This window comes from Magallana gigas, chromosome 3 (genome assembly GCF_963853765.1).
Source record: "Magallana gigas chromosome 3, xbMagGiga1.1, whole genome shotgun sequence".
NCBI classification, from domain to species: Eukaryota; Metazoa; Mollusca; class Bivalvia; order Ostreida; family Ostreidae; genus Magallana; species Magallana gigas.
Window position 1 is genome coordinate 37290685 of NC_088855.1, and position 23414 is coordinate 37314098.

Below are 23414 nucleotides of genomic sequence, written 5' to 3' on the forward strand. Positions count from 1 at the left end.
TATTCAATTATCATCACGTAATATAGAACTTCCATCTCTTTTATTTACCAGAGTGGGTCTGTGCTCCATATTTTTGTCCTAGTCTAACTAAGGTCTGATGAAAACCGAAAAAATCAATCAACAAAGACTTGGAGTGATGATCAACTATCTATATTTATAAATTAAGACTTTTTGCAAATAAACTACAAAATGCCTGCACCAGAGTACTCGCTTACACCTTTGGTATTTCAACACGTTTGATTATGACCGTAAGGTATAATTGAATTATAACTGATAAGTTATTATTGTGAAATTAATAAAAATCAAAGTATTGAAGTACTGACGGGAGTTGATTTTATCGATTATCATTTATTCAAAATCAACGATATGTGATTTTGCATGGCAAGTAGTATCAATAATCGAAATATCTCTGAGAAATTGTATGAATCCAGGCAAGATTGAACTCTTGTCTTGTTCAACCAAACGCTCGGCTGTCTCCGTTTATCTCCTGCAAGCAAGAGAGACTGTTTTGTCGGATATTAACGGAGACAGCCAAGCGTCTGAACTCTACCGTAGGAATACATACGACTTTAAAAAATATCTAAACTGTTTGTACAATTTAAAATCTTATTATTTCATGGTATTAATAAATATGTTTTCTTGAAAAACAATGCTTCAGAATTCATAGCATCGAATTTATCGATTATTTTCAAGAACTAAGTGTTGTCAGCGGTATTGATTTGTGCTTAGGTCCAAACACTGTTTCACTTTCGCTTTGCCCGAGTAAGTGCATAGGAGAGTTGATTAAAATCAACTCTGAAAAACTACTTTCATTTTCGGTAAACAAGCCCGAAATAGCAAAAATGAGAGTATGGTGGTGGACACGCTTTGGCGGATCCAAGTCATGGATAGTCCCGATCAAAATATACCTGCAATGAAGTAATATTAAATAATTACGTAAAGAGTGAATATATTTACTATGAGTCTATTTAGAGAATACATAGTAGTTAAAATTTGACAAATGTTGAATGAATAAAATGAGTCAATTCGTTTCTTTAGTGGACGATTTTAGTTTTGATACTCATTCACTTGAGAATGTCAATGGGATAGACTTTTCCAGAACGGGGTAACCAAGAAAGCGGATTGACTTATTAACGGAAAGTGTAGGACGAGCACATCGTGCATCGCGGGCAGATACCTTGGATCAAACTTAGATTAATACAAAAAGTTGATGAATAAAATTGAACAATTAATGCGATTTTAGTATTAATGGAAAGAACTTTCCAGATCGGGGTGCCCAGAAACGGGTTGACTAATTGACATGGCAGAAAGGGTAGGGCGAGTTAACCATCGGGCAGATACTTTGAATCTGACAACTTTGGTTTAAAATATGCATACAAATGGATAATAATGCATAATCTAGCGTGTACTAATTTCACACCTTTTTTATACCACTACAGATTGGTTGCGAACCTTAGACATAAAGGACTATATATGGTTTGAGCCTAAAATGGCCCCCTAAAATGAACATTGTCATTTTACTGTAATTCTTTGTTTTATTTGTACAAATATACATTTGAAGTTTTTTCATAATTTTCATTTTGATTTTAAAGCCCACAATTTAAAAATATGACATCATAAAGTTTACCTTTTCCCGCCATTTTCTCATTTTTAGCATAAAACGGCTTGTTTTGGGGCAGTTTTTCTTTAAGGAAACATTGAGCGACTGCTTGAACAAACAAAATATTTTCACCAAAGATGTATCTCCCCAATACTTATAAGTGACAAAAAGTTCGTTCTTGTTCAAAGAGTCGCTCTATGTTTCCCATTCAAAAAAAGATAAGAAAAATGTAAATTTTTGATTGATTTTGATTGAATTATAAAAAAAAACGTCACTTTTGACGTCATATACAGCCAGTGAGTGCATATAAATCAAATAAATAGGTGAAACACATATTTCATGTCATCTCTTTTATAAAATAACACAACAAATTAATGTACCTGAATCATTTTTAAAAAATAGCGAATTTTGGGGGCCAAATTTGACTAATATCATATATAGTTCTTTGTAAACATTAATGATTAATGAACAGATTATTGTATTTTACGTCTAAATGGTAAATGATGTATGCATAAAACGGAGAAGTTTAATGTGAATGCCCCCCGCCCCCTCTCCAGATTGTTTTTCAAAACAGTCTAATATCTGAAATTCTTATTTGGGTCGATCAGTAATAGAAATTAAATTGAAAATTGACCTAAAAACCAAATTGAGAGAGAGAGAGAGAGAGAGAGAGAGAGAGAGAGAGAGAGAGAGAGAGAGAGAGAGAGAGATTATTGTTTCTTTGGAGTTGATTCTATAAAAGTAAGAAAAAAAGATAACATCGTGATTTTTTAAAATGATACACCTATTTAAAACAACAAAATTAGCGTCATAAATCAGAATTTAAGCTTAGATAAATCCTCTTTTAAATTATTTTTACAATTATTTATTCGCACGTATGAGGGAATAAAACCTTATAATAACACTGTTAGTAAACAATTTCTCAAACTACAATGTACTTTAATTTTAAATGCCAGAATTGTTATTCTACATGCATTAAAAAAAAAACCGTTGTCACCTTTAGGTCTCCTTCTCTCAACCAAAATTTGAATTCAGTCTACGATCATGTAACTTGTAATTCTTTTCTCTGCTAAGGGATCCTAAAAATATATTTTGATGGACTTAACTTATATTATTCTACATTGCTGAATTGTCATTCATCACAAATTATGTTTGCTAACACTCCAGAAGCGGGTTCTTGCTCGGCAAACCCCCCCCCCCCCCCGGTTATTACAAGTACATTGTTACAATGTATGACCACTGTTGACATTTCCAAAATCACTCATAAATGAGAAATATTTTCTATAGGTTGTACATGCACGAAAGTGCACAAGGCGAGTCGATTCTTTAAGGGTTAAAAAATGCTACATGGGATCTTCTTTTCCAATGCATTTTTATGCAACTAGGACTTTTATTCTTGATATTTAGGATATGAAGTTGCATTTTGAAAAAAAAAAATTAGAATTTAGACTTTTTGATTTTAGGCGCTTGAGTTTAAGACTTTTAAGAAGTGAAAACGAGTAATGAAAGATTAAAAAAAAAAATAAGTACATCTGTACAAGTACATGTATATACTGTAACGTAATGCGTTTGGAAACTATTTGGAAAAGGGATTGTAAATGTCTTTGTCGCTCATAGTATATCAAAATTACCTTCCTGAGAAAAGGAGAAGGATAAATAACAAGGTACTTTAAAATTAACACATACTTGTACCTGTGATTTACCTATGAGTGATAACGAATTCCCCCAAAAATACACTGACGTCATTATAAAATTGAGGAAATTTTCGTTAAGTAACTCTATACGAGTTTTTGATCTGATCATGATCGATTAAGACTTTGTTACAACGTTTATAATTGGTGAATAGTATAATCGGATGTCTTATTTACGACTGCCAGTGTCTCAACAACAAATCTGCGGACTCTCTGCAAAGATAGGTCTCTCTGTTGATCTTTGGTATTGTCTAATTTGATATAATTATACTTATCTTTCATCATGTGTAAAATTGTATATAGGGTTACATGTACATAACATTAACTGATCTACAGGGTGGCGGGGGTTCGCCCTCTACCCCTAATTACCTATTTTTTACAAAAAATGTCAGGATCCGTTTACCTGACGCAATCTAGGAATTTTCTCTATCGAGGAAATGTCAGCCAGATAGTGGATATATCTCTAGTCTAAAAGCTTATTCTATGTTGGATTTTCAAAATTATAAAAAAATTGGTTAAAACAAATGGAAAGTGTGGTCCTTATTCCTGTTTTTCAAGACATGTTTAGAATAAACAGGTGCAAATTACAAATCATACCAAATAGAGAGTCAATCCTCGAAGATTTTAAAAAAATTATCCATTTTAATCAACTCATAGGCCCTGTACGTATCACATACAATATATGTTAGGTCAATTTTACCCATTAAAATAATAAGTCAGTTAATAAGAGGCAGGCAAGCCAAAAAAATATTAATGCACCAAAAAAAACCCCGCCAATTGTCAAAACCTTTCTCCCTGGGGTGGGGGTGTTTGTACTTTAAACTACCTATTATTCTATTGTACTTTAAACTACCTTTTATCCTATTTTAATTCTAAAGGAGGGGGCAACTGCTCAAAAAATGAATTTTCTAGATGTATCTTAAAAAAGTTTTATAAGAATGTTTGTTGCGAAAAAAGGTGGGGAGGGGAAAGCCCTGTAACTGCTTACATCTTTGGTATTTCAACACGTGTGTGATAATGTCCGTAAGCTATGATTGATATTTTCCTGATAAATTATTATTCTGAAATTCATTTGAAATCTACTTTTATTTTCAATAAACCAGCCCAAAATCGAGATTAAGGTGTTGGACACGCTTTGGCGAATACAGGTCAGTGGGAGTTTGCATCAAAATCCTACTTGCAATGAAATAATATTGAATGATTACGTTAAGAGTTTACCAGGAAATTATTTTGAGCATACAAAAAAATTAAGATTTTACAAATGTTGAATAAATACACAGGGACCAAGCCCGTTTCAAAATCAATTTCAATGTAACCATAAATAAAGATTGAAATTAATGTTAAAACGGGCTTAGTCCCTGTGAATAAATGCGTTTTTCGAATGCACGATTTTAGTTTAAAGGATATATAGAACTATTCAGAATGGGTTATTGGACATTACTAACAACGCGGGTTGACTACACGTACTAAATATCATGGCGGAAAGTGTAGGGCGATACCTTGGATCCGACAACTTTAGCTTAATTGACATCACCGAGAAAACCATTGCCAACCGCCCGACGCGAAGTACTAGTGGAGGTTGACAATGGTTTTCTAGCGGTGTCAATTTCAACTATTGCCCTCCTAAACAGGCACTATTTATTTTATTATACTGAATGTCTTCATTGTAAAGAAAATTTCAATGCTTCTTTAGGAATGACATGAATTCTGTGACGAACCGTACGAGGATAATTTACGTGCATGTAACAATAATATTCGTTGTGTTACCCGTTTCCAAGTGTGTTGCTAATGCTGAGGGTTATAGAACGGATTTTAAACTGCGTCTAAACCCATCAGATTTCAGTATTTAACATGAAAGTATGATAATATACACTGCTGCCTTTCAAAATCATGTTAACCAAGAAATAAACATACTAGTACACTATCGTTTTTAGATAGCGTTCATTTTTTATGCCGTGACAGATTGGTAGTAAACCTCATACATTATTTTGTTAACCGTGAACAAATTTTGTAAACAACACTACAACAATATCAATAAATGGTTATTCAACACAGTCTTTTGTTTGAAATTTTTATTTAATACAGTATTAAAAATTATTGTGAAAATTGACATAAAAGAAAACAGATATTACCCACTATACACCTTAGGATTGTTAATATATAAATAGTGCCTGATTGGGAGGGTAACAGTTGAAATTGACACCCCGAGAAAACCATTGTCAACCGACGCGAAGCGGAGGTTGACAATGGTTTTCGAGGGGTGTCAATTTCAACTGTTATCCTCCCAAACAGGCACTATTTATTTTGTTATACTGAATGTCTTTTTTAAAATTTTTAAGAAAATTTTACTGCTTTTATATAGGAATAACGTGAATTCTACAGCGAACCGTACGCGCATAATTTTCGCGCATGTAACATTTTTTAATGTTACCCGTTGCCAAGTGCGTTGCTAACGCTGAGGGTAATAGTAAATATTATTAACTGCGTCTTAACCAATCAGATTTCAATATTTAACATGAAAGTATAACAATACAGAAAATGTTTACTCCTTTTCCATTCACGACAATGTAGTGTGCAAACCATCAATCAGAAGAACGTTTAAATATCGAAACCGATGGGCGTCTACTCTTATACTGATGTTTTGACTAAAATAAACTTCGATTTAACATGTCTTGACGGACAGCTCCGTGCGCAAATTTTATGAAATGACAAGTTTCCTGTAACTTAAATGAATTTTCTTGCAAAGTTCAAAGTATGAATTTTGCAAACATTTATTTACGCTTTGTGAAATCTCAAAATTCTCAATTGATTGCCAAAAGTAATAATTCTTCGCCATACAGTAACTATTGCAAGCCCAGCCTTTCGTTCAAGAGCACAAATTGATTAACTTTTTGTAAAGACCGGCCCTATAGGTAAATTCTTTTGGTATATAAAAGTAATCCTTTGTTCGCCCGACCATCGGCTTAAATGTGACCATAGGCATCAGTAGAAACATATTACCACTTTGACACGCTACTATAGAAAAGTCGGGATCAATGCCATTTCTAACCAGATAACTATGTACAATGAGGATTTTTTTTGTTTCATTTATTGCCAATGTGCATATTGCCGCACAGTTGATAGCGTGTTATTGCTTGTTATTGACCAATTGCATCTGCATATGTGCAGTGATTTGGAAATTCAAACTATTACTTTGTAAGTAAGTTGTCAGCAACTGTCATATTTTACAATTGCTGTGTTATAAGACTCGTTGGTAAATTTTGTTGTAACCTTCAATGAAATGTTGGAAAGTAAATTTCAACTTTAATTTTCCATTTAGATTGAATGTGAAGAAAGATGAAAGAAGCTTGTACACATTCAGTCAATAATAGAATTTTATTGCGTTATTTCTAAAGAATGGATAAACAAAAGTCGAATTCAATGGCCTTTGGCTAATATAGTTACAAGTACTTATCGACTAAGATGGCGTTGTTTTCAAAAGTTTTATCATCGTTTTCTTACAAAGATTCTGAAAGATAGGATCTGGTTTCGAGCCGAACGAAGACATAGCAATGTTCGGGCATTAATTTGTCAAACAATAATCTCACAAAAAATCAATCCTTTATTTATTTATTTTCACTACTTTGGCTATCACAAAGTTGCCTAGAGATAAGATCTGCATGGTTTTTTTTACAAAGAAGATGGGTGGAAAAGGCGTGTAAAATGCCCATACACAGTTGGATAAGCTACTGAAAAAATAAAATATCAAAAAATCTGATTTTGTTTTTAAAAATAAATTATAAGCCGATTTCAACCAACAAAAACGTGGAGATATGACCCACTATGCATTAAAAATACCATTTTGTATCCCAACAATTGAACGATTAAAAAATATAATACAAGTCCGTAAATTCATGGCCAAAGTCACACATAGTAGTTAAACAGCCTATTTTGTTGTGTCTGAAATGGCACATGGTTAGAGTACCTGACATAAGCTAACCTTATATATCTAGGGTTTTTATGGTATGTGTTTGATACCACCAAAATTCTAGGCAATATTTTTGTTCTTATCTTTTGTTAAATATATTAAAAACTGAATATCGTTAGAAATTGTGCTTTTGCAAACTTGTATTATAATATAATTGAATAGATTTAATTTGGAAAAAATATATTCAAAATTGTATTTTACGACTAAACCGAATTGGCATTTGCGCCATCTTTATCCCCCATCTTCTTTAGAGAAACGTATTTCGTTATTAAATAAAAAGATATATGTAATTGTTTCTTTGCTATCTTAAACGTGACAATTTTGGTCCTTAGTCTTCAGGTTTGCATAGTTTCTTATGCTTGTGTTAAGCCTAAAACGACATAAATTCATTTGGTTGAGAATTTCAAAGATTTCATGATTCGGTAAACTAATTAAGCAAATCTTTTTCAGCCCGAGGCTTATTATCTGCCGCGAACATTCGTTAACTGCTCATATAGACGCTTGTTTTTGTTTAAAGAATGTTTGCCCCGATAGTACAACAATAGTACAGTGGGCATGTTCACGAAGCTATCTTAAGACTAAGATATGTCTGAGACATCACTTAGGACACGTCTTAGTCCTTAGTCAATTTCTTGAAGCCGTCCTATTTTAGGACATGTCTTAAAAAATATCTTAACTTTAAGACATCCTAACAGGTGTCTTAACTAGAAAAAATGGCAAATTGCCTCCCATACTCGCTGTTTTGTGCTGTTTGTCGTTACCGTCGAAAGTTTCGAAAACAAGACTCCTTTGCATTTCTTCACTTCTTTGAGAATGATTTGAGTTTCAGCCTCAGAAAAGTTGGGATTTCTTTTTCTTGATGACATGGTAATGGTTCACTCGCTTAACATGTATAATGTAATGAATAGGCACTGGATAGAACAGGACGCATGGATAATTTAAGACTGGCGCGAATTAAAACCAATTACCAATATCATTGGCTGATCATATAAAAACATGAACAAGGTACACGTGTGAACCATTCATTTACATACATTAGCTTTTCCTAAAAGTATTTTTTTAACATGTTAAAATTCCATAATATTGAAGACAATCACTTACATTTATTGGATTAAAGGCAGATAAAAAATCCAAAAGAACAATTATGTAGTGAATGTTTCACAAGAAATCTCTCTCTCTCTCTCTCTCTCTCTCTCTCTCTCTCTCTCTCTCTCTCTCTCTCTCTCTCTCTCTCTCTCTCTCTCTAACAAGATCGAGTGGGAAAGGGATGAGGAAGAATATGAAGTTCGGGAGTTTTCGTAAAGTTGAAATAGGCACACAGGAATCATATATATATATATATATATATATATATATATATATATACCTGACTTATGCATTTGGTAGACCGATTGTATTATTTTATCTTTATTAGGGAGACCAGTAGATTAGGGAGACATATTTTGGTCTCCGTATTATTTTGACCTTGTCTAAAATGTAATTGGCTTATCTTTAAATGAATGAACGGTGTGTCTTTGCCTAGAATGCATCAATGTGTCTATTATTTGACATCCAATAGTTGCCTTTTGTCTATATTTTTTCGTAAAAAGGAATTCAATCTGCCTCCATCGTATAATTAGCAATGACTATTTTTCTGCATTTAGGAGACCAACGAAAACTTGCAATATTGCAAAAAATCTAACATATATAATTTGTTTAGCCTTTAATTATTCTAAATGAACTTGTTTTCAAAATACTTTTTCACTTTTTATGTATAAAGCCTAACTAGAAAAAAAGTCGTTAATTTCTTGACCATGTTTGAACATTTGGCAAGTGCTCTCCGCCATTTGTTCCGAGTACTCTCGGAACGTCTCGGGTTAAAACAATGGACCTTTTAACGCCAGCGTGTTGCCTTTTAGGAATCAAAGCCATTTTATGGTAAGTACTTTTGATAATCCTACTACAATTGAACAAAGTAATGTTTTTATGAAGTTTTTTTTTTTAAATATTCAAATAAAATAGGGCGATAATGTGTGCAACTTGACTATTTTACACCAAATGTTGATTAATCTTCGAGGACATTCGAAACGAAGTTAACAATAAAAGCATGATTTTCATTTCCACTGTACGTTTGATGTAATATGTAATTCAAGGATTTATCAGTACCTTCTCCACAGCAAAATTCGTCCCCATTCCCAATTGGAAATAAGTTCACTTTAGCAGCTGTCCAAATTATGATCCCAATTAGTATAGCAGTATTTTTCCCCAACTGGTAAATAGTTCTTATGTTTATTTCTTATCAAAAAATACTTCGTAAAATAACCAGAATGTCCATAAATGTTCAGTATTAACAAATGATTAAACCCATTTAGCAAAACTGCAGTCATAAAAGTTTCCAAACACGCTGTAACTATCGCCAACTTTTAATCCGATTTTCCTCTGTTTTTCTAAAACATCGTTATTTTGTGGTATACAGTACAGTACTGTAAATGGTACATGTTTTTTTTTACACACACTAGACTGATATAAAAGTAAAAGGTAAATGTTATGAAATATTTCAAACAGAAAAATACATTCTCAATTTAAAAGGGGATGTTGATAAATTCTTAATAATGTAATACTTTTATGACCAGTGTTGAAGGTGTTTATTTCAGGGAAAAAGACTTGTTCTAATAACTAAATATAGGAATATTATACATATATCTATATTGTGAAGTTAATTAGATTCTATTCAATTAAAGTCTAGCTCTTTGATTTTCCATTATGATAATAAATTCAGAAATCATGATGTATGCAACATATGATTTCTCCCAACTGCATGAAATTGTCGATACAATTTTCCCAATTCCAAAAAAATTGGCATTTTCAAAATAAAAAAAGGCTGAAAAATCCCTGTAATTATATAGCTAGTTTATTGATAATGGACAGAAAAGTTAACCGAAGAATGTCGCTTTATGTAAATAGATCGACATGAAGAATTTTCTATATTACAGTTATATGTACCAGTAATATTGTTTTAAATTAATTATGTACGTAATGTAGATATCTGTACATGTACCCCTTGTTACCTAAATGAATTAAAAGCAAATTAAGATCAGTTGCTCTTTTTCACTTGTATAGTGGAAAGATAGCCGACTATTCTATGTACGAATTGACTTATTATAGGTAAGATAGTCAGGCCTCCATGTTTACAACCGGGATGCTCACCCCACATTTACAATTGTGACCCACATTTACAAATGTGACATCATAGTATCACTCTCGTTTGGCTTTTCGGATATTATCAGGTTTGTAAAATTTTTGGCTTTTGATGATTAATAATAATGTAAACAATGTGTCTGCAGATTCCCGTTGGGCTGAGTGTGATCTGTTGACCAGGCAAAACATGTATGTCTTGATTACACAGCGTTGTGCACAATGTGCTCTCAAGAACATTCAATCCAGAAGCATGACCAATGTAGCAACACTTTTAAAACTACTTTTTGATACTTGTATTAATTTTAATGTTTATGTGCACCCGGGGCGCCCTTCCCCCTGTAATTGTTGATTTATTAGAATAACATGACATGTTTCATACATGATAGCATTAGAAATGGTCGATGGTTGTAAATATTTTGTTGTTTACCAATTTAATGTATGTTCTCACTAGAACATGCACATATGATATATGGTAGACTATTATCACATTCAACTCTCTCTCTCTCTCTCTCTCTGTACAGCAGCGATTCATCTTATGACCTTTAAAAATCATGCACCTGCACTCTTGCGAGTATACAAAATGTTGTAAAATGTTTGTACTATATATTGTTCGTGCATTGCACTGCGATGATTTGGATCGCATTCAGTCGCGTCTGAATAGTGTGCATGTCCACAATTTTTAAGGAGACTTGATGCAAGCACTAAAACGCATGCAACAAATGCGAGACCTCATGCAATATATGAGAGAGCTCGTGCGAATCTAAAACATTCCGATCGCAAAGAGTTGTAAAGTGCTCGTACGCCAATTGTGAATGGGGCTTAATGTAGATGTTTATGAATCCAAAAGTTTTCTTTGCATATAAACAATGCTTTCACACAGGTGCTTGTGGTTTTAATGTAGGTTTTGGAGTTATTAGCACAACCAGTCATGTCAGTGGAGTTTTTCTCCTGCAGGAGAAACATTAAAAGGACAGGATGGGGAGGAGAGACTGAAGACAAGCACAGAAAACAAAATATTTATCTATAAATATAATGGAAAAGAACTTTGGTAATACGATTTATACATATTTACATGAAGCTGGAGGTATGTAGCTCCTGATGTAAAAAAAAAATTGAAGCAACGTTTATCCAAATTTTTTTTTCAGACCAGGAGATACAGACCTGCAGCTAAATGTAATATTTTAACATTTATGTATGGCAGTAATGTTTCTAGAAATAACTATAAACAATTCTAATTAAGTCAAGCAAAAATACCAGTAATTATATGCTTCTTATTTAAGGTTTGATTTCTTTTTATGTACACTGTAGTATTGATGCTGTCAGGAGTGAACAACCATACATGTATCTGCCAGTTTGTAAATGATGGCAAGGACGATGCAAACTCCACCATAAACTCAGAGTGTTTAATGGAAGGGAATACCTATGATTGTTTGCTAAGAGAGACATTGTGGTTGGGGAAGAGATACTTCATGTATATGACTATGGTTGTGATGGGAAAAGCTTGCGGTGGCGCAGCAAGGTAGGAAAATGGTTGGATTAATTATACACAAAAAATAATTATTAAGAGAGAGTTTAGTGATTTACAATCAGGCTTTGGATATCTTGTTATCTGGCTTTGGTTTTGTTTTTGCATTTTTTCGTACATTGATTTGTTTTAAACTAATCTAAAAAATAGGTTTTTCTCAAGAATTTAAAAAGTATCAGAATAGATAATTTATATGTTTTTATTGAAAAACAAGCCTAAAACTTCTGTTAGTGTTGTTAAATAGGTTAAAAATCGTGATCAATTAATCAGCAGAATTGGTTGTCTCTTGCCATCTGATGATCAGTCAATAATCGAATCGGTAACAAATTATATTAAATTCAATAATATGGGGCACTAAATTATATGCTATGTATAATCTAAAATATATAAGTGCTATTTTCACTTCCTTTTAAAAGCTTATAAGACTTTTGCTGTATTTTTATTAAGTAGAATGTTGCACATCTTTTGAGATTGAAGAAAACCCCCAGCTCACAACAGTTTTCATTTCATTCAATACAGATTAGAAAACAAAATGATAGGTATAATATTAATGTAATAAACCCAGACTGAGTATAATTGATTATAAAATCTAAAATCGATTATGATAAATCGACAACCTTTTCAACTGATCATTGATTGAAATTCAATCATCGTGACAACACTAGCCCCTGTTCATGTACATGTTTTTACCGGTACATGTACTAGTTTTGATTGATTTCAGAAAAGGCTGTGATCCTTTTGATTTTGGTAATGGTTTTGTTAGGTTCTATTTCGCTTTATTTTGTTTATAGTTGTTTGATTTTCTTTCAATTTTAACATTATATACGGTTCTTGTGCTGACCTGAATAGATTTATTTTGTTTTCATTATCAAGCACTATTAAATTAAAAGCTTGAAAGAGGTGTCCTGTTGTGCAGTGGACAATGCACCTGCTTATCACCACTGCGACCCAAGTTTAATCCCCATGATCGACAGTTGTTGTATATGATAGGGTACATTGGTCGCCTGCTTGGACACGTGGGTTTTCTCCAGTCACCCCAACTTCTTCCCACATCATGACCCACTCGCGCTAACATCCATGCCAACAAAAAGCTATTAATATAAGTCAGTGTGCATTGTGAATCTGTCACTAATGTGGAGGGTCTCCTTTGCAGAACAAAATTGTTTTTTGTTAGATAAATTACAAAATCTGTTTCTGTAGTAAATATGTATATTTTGCAAATTGTTTACAGAATGTACTTCTTGAAAAATATACATTTACATAGAATTATCAGATTTGGTAGGTTAGTTAATTTAAGCATCAATCTGAATTGGAATTCATTTTTCACTGAATATTGGTACAGTCTTGTTTTTGTACCATGACTGAAAAGTTTGATTTAGTCAGTGGTCTGTTGTCAGATTTATAAAAAAGAAACATCAATTACCAAATGTGGTAAACTAATAATTGATGAATGTTTATGAAAGAAAATTTCATAATTTATAATATTGTTTTAATTTCTTTCAGTTCCCTCTGATGTGGATTCTGACCCATTTAGTGTATCAAACTACTCGCCAAGTTCTGATTCAGAATCAGATGAAAATAAGAAGGTTTTGGGTAATGTTATTATTTAAAGAATAATTTTGCATCTGCAGTCCATTTTCACTTTGCAAAAAATACCTGAAAGAACAAGAGGCTGAGAGCCCAGTCATTTTAATTCAGACTAAAGTAAATCCATTTATATGAACTAGATATACTTTGAAATGTAGTTGTGTATAACAATCTACATGTTGATCTGGTCTCCCTAATGCTGTGATAATGCATTTAGATTTACATGATATGAGTGGAATGTACTGGATGTAATATATTTGTAACAGTTATATTTATTTTGTTTAATCATTAGGAATAAAATTTGCAATGATTTAAAAAAGTAAACGTAGAAGCTTGTATTTACAATACAATATATTGGTATTTTTACAGAGTCCACCCCAAATTCATTGAGAGCTAGCCGCAACACAATGGAAAAACAGGGCATCTTGACCCTCAGAGAAAACAGTGAGCATTTTGAAGCAGGTAAATGAATTAAATTCAATGTTGCAATGTTATTATGTTTTTAAGCAAGAAACATTAATACAGTCAGTTGGGTAGCTAGACCTGAAACGAAGTGCATGCTTAAAATGGCAGGGGGTGTGGGGGCCACCATGAGGCCCCCAGTGGGTCCAGGACAAAGCCCAGGGGGCGAAAGCCCCTGGAAGCTCATGGATTCTGACGATTTTTAACACCAAAAATTAAAGCAGAAATTGAAAGGAATGCTTACTATTTAAGCCTATTTTTAGGCAGTTAAAATTGTTTTGGCTATAGTTTAGGCATAAAATAAAATCACAAAACTTATTAAAAGTTAAAAGAAGAATTTTTTTTTGACATTTGCCTTTGACCCACTCAAAGCTTTTATTCTTAAGTTCATTTTCACATAGTTTATGGTAATGAATATCTCAATAAAGCTGTGATATTCTATCGGGGAAATTTAAAATGTGTAAAACTAAGTTCAACTGCAAAATAAATAGTTGCCTTTTTAGGTACATGCATTGTGTACTGTTTCTTTAATATGGTACTTTAAGACCATATTGTGTGGCTATATTTGGTGCTTAATACGTCTTTGTTTAGCATTGATTTCGGATAAAGTAGGACCGAGTGACGGAAACGGGCTGATGGAATAACTAAGTATGGACCTTAATACTTGAATTCTTTTTTTATATTTTTTTTTTCTTTATTTTTTTACTGATTTTTCCCCCAAATGATGTGCATGCTCAGGCATATAAGCATACATGGTAGCTACGCCACTGGCAGTGTACAATTTACTACTCAAGTCTAAGATTGCTCGTGATCTTGGGGCTTGGTCTCCCTAATGCTGTGATAATGCATTTGATTTCCATGATATGAGTGGAATCTAATGGATGTAATATATTTGTTATACTTATAAGTACATGTATAAGTCATTAGGAATAAGTTTTGCAAAGAGATAAAGAAGTAAACTTAGAAGCATGTATTTATGATACAATATTTTGGTACTTTTTTACAGAGCCCACCCCAGTTTCATTGAGATCTAGCTGCAACACAATGGAAAAACAGGACAGTTTGACCCTAAGGTAAAGCAGTGAGCGGAGGTTGACAATGGTTTTCGAGGGGTGTCAATTTCAATAGATACCCTCCCAAATAGGCACTATTCATTTTATTTTACTGAATGTCTTATTTCTAAAGAAAATTTTACTGCTTTTATTTAGAAATGAAGTAAATTCTACGACAAACCGTACGCTCATAATTTAAGCGCATGTAACAGTTCGTTGTGTTACCAATTGCCAAGTGTGTTGCTAACGCTGAGGGTAATAGAACGGATTACCAACTGCGTCTAAACCAATCAGATTTCAGTATTTAACATTTAACATGAAAGTATAATAAAATTGTTTGTCTGGTCTCCCTAATGCTGTGATAATGCATTAGATTTCCATGATATTAGTGGAATGTAATGGATGTAATATATTTGTTATATTTATTTTTATTAATCATTAGGAATAAACTTAGCAATGATATAAAGAAGTAAACTTAGAGACTTGAAATTGCAATACAATATATTGGTACTTTTTACAGAGTCCACCCCAAATTCATTGAGATCTAGCCGCAACACAATGGGAAAACGGGACATCTTGACCCACAGAGAAAACAATGAGTATTTTGAACAAGGTAAATGAATTAAACTAAATGTTGCAATGTTATTATGTGATCCTGGGGCTTGGTCTCCTTAATGCTGGGATAATGTATTTGATTTCCATGATATGAGTGGAATGTAATGGATGTACCGGTAATATATTTGTAATATTTATTTTAATTAGTCATACGGAATAAAATTTGCAATGATTTAAAAAGTAAATGTTGAAGCTTGTATTTACAATACAATATATTAGTACTTTTATACAGAGTCCACCACAGATTTATTGAGAGCTAGCCGCAACGCAATGGAAAAACAGGACATCTTGAACCTCAGAGAAAACAGTGAGCATTTTGAACAAAGTAAATGAATTAGAATCAAAGTTGCAACGTTATTATGTATAACAATTAACATGTTTGTCTGGTCTCCCTAATGCTGTGATAATGCATTTGATTTCCATGATATGAGTGGAATGTAATGGATGTAATAAATTCTCCTATATGTAATAATATTCCTAAATATAAATACACTGTGTTAGAGTAAAATCCCAAGAGATCCGAATATCAACATGGTGTGTAATTTTGAAGCGAGCAAAAAAGTGTTGATTCCTTCAATAATATGAATTAAATATTTAGATGAAAAGTATTTACAGCCTCAGAATGGTTTGTTATGAATAATTTGACTGTTATTTTCAATACAACTTCATTATTTTTCTCAAAAATCGATTCGGAGCGATTCTGCAATTTTCTGCTACATTACGGGTATATGGGATGCATTCCTGTCAGATTATTATAACTAAGCAGAGTGTAGTGAAATTAATAGCATTATTGTAGGCTTAAAGCTTGGTTCTGTAATTGTAAACAATACGGTGCGTCGATGTAGTGAATGTCCGATATCATATGCAATGTCAACCCGTGCACGCACGGGTCAAAGTCTAGTAAGAATAATTAATTTTGACTTGTGAAAGAAAGTAATCATTTTAAGATTGATAAAGCCACAAAAGGGAACTGTTTCTTTAAAAGATTTCTTGTTTTAAACTTTATTTATGCAATAACGATTCTTTGATCTTTTGCAGTTCCATACCATTGTTTTCCCTCTCTCAGTTCCTGTGATGAAAGAAGTCAACTTGATAGGTTTGTTTCAATCTATTTTGTGAATGTTTTTCTTGTTTGATAATAGGATAGTCATACATATGTAGCTGCAACAATGTAGCCCTCTCCGATTTTTTATAACTGATGTTTACTCCCCCCCCTCCCCCCCCCCCCAAAAAAAAAAAACAAAAAAAAAAAACAGGAGAGGGCTACATTATTGCAGCTAGGTGTTAGGCTTCTGGCTTTTGAATGACAATGTATAGATGAAGTTATTTCCTTGTGACTTGTGACAGAGGCTGTAGTGCACAATTCCATTTGATTTTCAAGAAATGTTCAGATAGTAATGAAAATGTAAAGTGTTTAATAACATTTGCTGAGTACCACTTTCAATACTGTAAAAGGGATTATTTACATGTAAGGGAAAATTTACACTTAAGCTTAAAACTGGGTAAAATACCCCCACATTTGCATATGGGCAGTGCTTTAGTGTGGTAAATCACTGTGTATGTATTTCTTTTTCTTTTTTCTTCATTAAATAATTTTTGTATTTGTATACATTTTTGAAATTTTATCTAAAAGGGTGAGTGTCGGAGTTACATGTGCACAATCCTAAAGGTCCAAGTACAGCACCTGAATCACATGTGACTGAAGAAGATTTGATGTCCAAACCCTGCGAGAGTGGAAATGCAAATGCATCGGATGTTACACCACAAGGTGATCAGTCTTTTTTTTTATTTGTGTGAATCTGTGTGTGGTAGTGGTGGGGGGGGGGGGGGGGGGGGGGTAATAGAAGTCATATTATTGAAATGATAAAAACTTTTCTCAATAATTTTCTTTCTTTCTTTAAGATGACAATAGTACATTGATTTGCATCGTTTAATAATTAAAACCCATCCATAATGTTTGCTCTTTTCATTACGTTTTATGCATGCCTGTCCTTAGTATTTGCAAAGTAAGATATTCATGATATTGTTATTACAGAGTGCTTCTTTGAGATCGAAGATGATAATGGAACTAAAGTTCTTGCAAGCCCAGTTGCAGCCAAGAAGACTAAAAGCAGCTCAGGTGATAAATCTTTGTTGCTTGGTCTATCTATCCACAATTTGATGAATTAGCAATTTTTAGGTCACCTGAGTTTATTGCAATCCGTTTTCGTCCGTTATCGTGCATCGTGCCTTAACAATTTTACATTTTTAACTTAAAAACTACAGGGCTGATTATTACCATTTTTGATGTGAGGCATCTCTATGGTGAGAGGAATCTAAATTGTAAAATTCATGGCTCTACTACCCCCGGAGCGCCACATGTGGGGCCAAATTTGCAAAAAAAGAGCCAAATTTTAAAAAATATTCTTCTCTATTCCCACACATGTTAGGAAAAAACTGGTTGCATAGTTATAATGTCCATGAAGCCCTCTACATAAATTGTGAAATTCATGGCCCCTGGGTCAGGGGTTCAGGCTCTAGAATGGGGCCAGTATGGCCATATAGTATATATGTATTTAATCTTAGAAAATCTTCTTCTCTACCCCATATATATTTGTTAAAACTAAATGCATGATTATGATGTCCATATTGTGAAATTCATGACCCCTGGGTCAGTGGTTCAGGCTCTAGGGTGGGGCCAATATGGCCATATAGTAAAAATGTATTAAATCTTAGAAAATCTTCTTTTCTACTCCCATATAAATATATATATATCTGGTTATAAAGTCCATGAAGCCCTCTACCAAAATTGTGAAATTTATGACCCCCGGGTCAGGGGTTCAGGCTCTAGGGTGGGGCCAATATGGCCATATAGTAAAATGTTTTAAATCTTAAAAAATCTTCTTCTCTACTCCCACACATGTGGGCAAAAAACTGAATACATGGTTACGATGTCCACTAACTCCTCTACCTAAATTGTAAAATTCATGGCCCCTGGGTCAGGGTTTCAGGACATGAGGGGGGAGGCAATATAGTGTTAATGCATATAATGTTATAACATTTTCTTCTCTATTCTCACACATCTGTATAAAAAACTGACCTATAATTATGTTGACCAGGAAGTCCTCTACTGAAAATTTAATTTTCATGTCCCCTGGAGTATGGGTTTTAACTCTAGGGCAGGGCGAAAATGGATGTATAGGTGTTATTGCATATAATGTTAAAAAATTATCCTTTTTACTCCCACACACCTGAAAGGAAACTGAATTCATGATTTTGTAGACCCGATCTTTTAAGTTTTTTGCCAAAATTGTAGGTTTCACAGTTCTTTTTGAAAGATTTCAGGCAGGGAGGTGGCCGTCATTACTAATTTATAATTTTTCTACTCCAGAATAAAACCTAATTAATTAAATGCATATATGAGACTCCTCGACAAGTTTGTGTATGGGTTATATGCTACTCAGGTGACCGTTACAGGAATAGAAACAAATTTCTCATGGAGATTTATAATGTGAAATGTTTACATCTTTTCACCATTCGGAACCCACTTGAAATACCTCATACAATTTTTCAATTATGTCATCCAGGCTATTTCATGGCCGATGCAATGCAAAATCCCTATAGGCTTTCTATTTTGGGTTGTGTATTGAAGCCTAAAGCGGTAGAGGGGGCATTTCAAAACAGATAATCTTGACATATAAGTGGATGAATGTAGTTCGAGCATGAATGTATTTATGAAAATCAAAATATTCAGCAAGAAGTAGTGGAAGCAAAAACCATACAGAGTATGGTATGCCTTGAATCTATACATAGGTATTATCCTTTTTACATGAATATGTAACTATAATAATTCTGATTGTTCATATTATTTTTAAAATCTTTTCAAGGTAAAAGAGAAATCCAGGAGTTTTTGGAAAAACATGAAATGTATTCATTGGAACGGCTTGATGAGAGGACCAAATTTTTGAAGATTAGATCTAAAATCTTCAACGAGAGAAAAACAACAAGACTTAGGACATTTAAAAAATTAAATGAAATGAAATCAATGAAAAAGCAAACATGAACCTCATCATTTTACATATAATGTAACTGTAATGTAACAACAAGACGTAGGGCATGTATGATAATTTATTTTTAGCTCACCGAGACGAAGTTCGGGGGAACTTATGCTATACTGCTGGCGTTGGCGTCCGGACCTGGTAAAAGTTTTTGTTGCAGGTCCTTTATCTTAGTTATTTCTTGTCCTATCTTCACAAAACTTGCATGGATGATGCATCTGGACCTTTTTATGAACTTGAAAAACTTGGATGCTGAATCTGGGCAATGAATTTTAGATGCTGGAGGTTAAGGTTTTTGGAACAGGTTAAAGTTTTTGGTGCAGGTGGCCTTTGATAGCAATTTCTAAATTACTACTGATCCAAACTTGCATGGATGATGCATCTTAAGATACTGATGCACCTGAAAGGCTTGTATGCTGAATCTTAGCCATAGGTTTCGGATGCTGGATGAGGTTATGTTTTTTGGAACAGGTCATATATTAAATTTATTTAGTACTATTTCAAACTTGCATAGTTGATTTAACTATAATATAAATGAATTGCAAAGGTAGCTTCAGATGCAGAGCCTGATCTTCATAATCAAGGATGCTAAAAATATATCTTAGTAATGACTGGTCCTAACTTAACCAAACTTGAATTGATGATGCGTCTTATGATACTGATGCATCTGGCAGGCTTGAATGCCGAATCTGAGTCATAGGTTTTGGATGCTGGATGAGGTTTAGTTATTTTGGAACAGGTCACATGATTTATAGACAATAGCTTGCATAGTTAATTTAACTATAATATAAATGAATCATAGAGGTTGCTTCAGTTTCAGATCCTGATCTCTATTATCAAGGATGTTTAAAAAGAATATCCTACCTCACTCTAACCTGATTGATAGATGTGTTTGTTGTTAAATGATATAACATGATTCATATGATATAGTATTGTCAGATTTGATACACTATTGTTTTATATGATACAATGTTATATCATATATTATAAAAAGTTAGTAGGATATTGTATCAATATTTTTGTGCATAATGATATGATATTGTATCATTATATTGTAATGTAAAGTATTTTTTTATTATGATGCAATGTTGTATAAAATGATAATGTATTATATACTATTTTATCACATGCTATTGTTTCATATTATATTGCCATATTTAATATGGTATAATATGATACAATATTGTATTGTAATATATAATATCTTATCACATGATATGATATTGTATAAAATGATATTGGTTTATATAATATATTATTTTATCACATGAAATAGTATTATTTGATATTGGAATATATAATATTGTAACATATGATACGATATTGTATAAAGTGATATTGTATTATATAATATATTACTGTATCACATGATATTGTATCATATGATTTGATACAATGTTGAATCAAGTTATATTGTATCTTATGATACAATATCATATTATGTATCAAATATGATATAATATCATACAAAATCATACTTAAGTTTACAATATAATATAATGTGTTACAAAATTGTGATGAATTATGTGATATGACATTGTATCATATATTATGATATTGTATTATGTGATCAAATGCAATAATGTATTTAACATGACACTATGTCATATCATATGTTACAATATCATATTGCATCATTATTTATTACAGTATTTTATTTTTATTATTATATGTGTGTATCTTATATTAATATATGAAATGAACATATGATTATTATCCAATTTTTTAACATATGATATAGTAATATGATATTGTTTCGAAACAGTATCCATAGATATCCAAGATCATTAACTATGATTTTCAGGTAATATGATAAAGGTGGTCTCATAAAGGTGATGCTTTATAAAGGTGATGCCTCGTCTCGGTGCTTTGTAATCTGTGATTACCTTTGTTTCTTATAAGGCAAGAAAGTGGCCCCTAAACGTGATATGTATTGCAGACGACATCCTAATGTCTTTATGTTTCAAAAATTTTGAATTTTTTTTAGCTGCATAATCCTGTTCGTCCTTTAATATTTTTTTTGCCATGCATTTGATCAGTCATTTTTGCTCCCAGAGTAACTTTTAAACTTTGTCAATTTCTTACATGTGTACTTATTATCAACGTTATTCATTAACATTTATTAATGAATGGTTCATTCAATACGTGATCTTTGATCACCTTTTTTTATTGTTATATATGAATTATGAAGAATATTAAGTAAATCAATTTTAAAAGCTTTATTTTCTTGAAATGTATGAAATTTGAAATATGAAGGTTGAAAATAGATTATGAATATTTTGATTTCATAAATTTACAGATCCTTACATACATGATTTTGTTGCACAGAAAAAAATGAAACTGTTGTAATTGAACTGCAAGTTCACCAAAATAATGGACATGTTATGTACACTGAATTTTGAATGGAAATGATTGCTCTATTAATAAATTTGAAATGATTAATTGTTTAAACTTTCAAAATTGAACTAATGTTTACACCCTGGTCCATAAATTATAAATGAAATCTATTTGAAATTAGTTTTGATGATTAGTAAAGTTTGTTTATGAACTTGAAATGTTTTTTTTTTTTTCATTTATTAATGTGAAATTCTAAAACACATTAGGATACATGTAGAATGGATTGAATTGAGAAGATAATCTTCAGTAGGGACGCAAATTTAAAATGCTACATATTTTCCCCATTTTCGCAAATTTCGTGACATGCGAAAAAAAACCGGACAGTGAAAATTAAAGGGCTTGCAAATCACGAATGTTATGGTTAAGAAAAAAGAATGGTCTACCTAAACCCTAATTAAGTAATATTAATAAAAATGTATTATCGGTATCCCATAGCCGCATAAGACAGTAGCAAAATATTAGAGGGACAATATAGTATATTTTTAAGGGCTAATAGTAATGAAAAATTAAAACAGATGTAAGATTATTGCCATTCCACAGACCTCTAAATGACCATCTATGAATATTAAAAGTCCACACCATCAACTATGTGAGATATTAACAAAGCTTACATATACATGCACATGTACACAGTGACCTTGCATTATATCTTAATTCTATGTTGCGTGGCGATAAAAAATGATAGAGCACTTGCAAATCATGAAAATTATGGGAAAAAAAGAATGGTCTACTTAAGCCATAAAAAATATATATGAAAATATATGCACGGTCTCCTTAAGCCTTATGAGAGAGTAACAAAATATAAAGGAGACCATTTTTGCTGTATTTTTTTAAGGACAAGATATATTGAAAAATTAAAACACATGTAAAGTTATTTGAATCTTGAAGACCTCTAAATGACTATTTGCAATAAAAAATATGCACATATAAAAATTTTGTATATTGTCTCCCTAAACTACATTTTAGGATATGGTCTCCTCAATGCCTAAATCAGATTTATATATATATATATATATATATATATATATATATATATATATATATATATATATATATATATATATATATATATATATATATATATATATATATGTGTGTGTGTGTGTGTGTGTGTGTGTGTGTATATAAATGTATATATATATACACACACACACAAGTGTACATGTATTATTCTTTTAACACCCCCTCCCTCGCTTCGTTACAACGCTTATACCGTAAATCAATAACGACCAAATGCTCAACACACTGCACAGTTTATATAATACTTATGTGAAAATATAAATACTTTACTAAGACGATTTTAT

The 23414-nt window shown here is 32.3% G+C and overlaps 1 protein-coding gene across 18 annotated transcripts; it reads left to right on the forward strand.

Annotated features, from left to right (window-relative positions):
- Positions 1–8611: 8611 nt before the first annotated feature.
- Positions 8612–20705, forward strand: LOC105323756 (uncharacterized). Of its 18 annotated transcripts, XR_010712118.1 has the most exons (14): positions 8625–9175; positions 10403–10524; positions 11337–11483; positions 11744–11954; positions 13464–13553; positions 13917–14009; positions 14601–14657; positions 15016–15082; positions 15582–15674; positions 15909–15983; positions 16715–16772; positions 17310–17444; positions 17712–17795; positions 19543–20705. XR_010712118.1 is itself a non-coding variant. In XM_066079553.1 (13 exons), the coding sequence occupies exons 7-11, from the start codon at positions 13955–13957 to the stop codon at positions 17341–17343; spliced, it is 333 nt and encodes a 110-aa protein (XP_065935625.1). In that variant the 5' UTR covers positions 8612–9175; positions 9391–9509; positions 10403–10524; positions 11337–11483; positions 11744–11954; positions 13464–13553; positions 13917–13954; the 3' UTR covers positions 17344–17444; positions 17712–17795; positions 19543–20701. The 18 variants fall into 18 exon arrangements, 12 of the variants coding, with proteins under 12 accessions (XP_065935625.1, XP_065935627.1, XP_065935623.1 ...); XM_066079553.1 differs by lacking the exons at positions 14601–14657; positions 15016–15082 and adding an exon at positions 9391–9509 and having other exon boundaries at positions 8612–9175; positions 15909–16001; positions 19543–20701; XR_010712121.1 differs by lacking the exon at positions 13464–13553 and having other exon boundaries at positions 8624–9175.
- The last annotated feature ends 2709 nt before the right edge of the window (positions 20706–23414 follow it).

Coding starts and splice junctions, on each gene's coding strand:
- LOC105323756 (XM_066079553.1), top strand. CDS start 13,955: ATGGAAAAACAGGGCATCTTGACCCTCAGAGAAAACAGTGAGCATTTT. Junction 14,010..15,581: donor CAGTGAGCATTTTGAAGCAG/GTAAATGAATTA, acceptor TACTTTTTACAG/AGTCCACCCCAAATTCATTG. Junction 15,675..15,908: donor CAATGAGTATTTTGAACAAG/GTAAATGAATTA, acceptor ACTTTTATACAG/AGTCCACCACAGATTTATTG.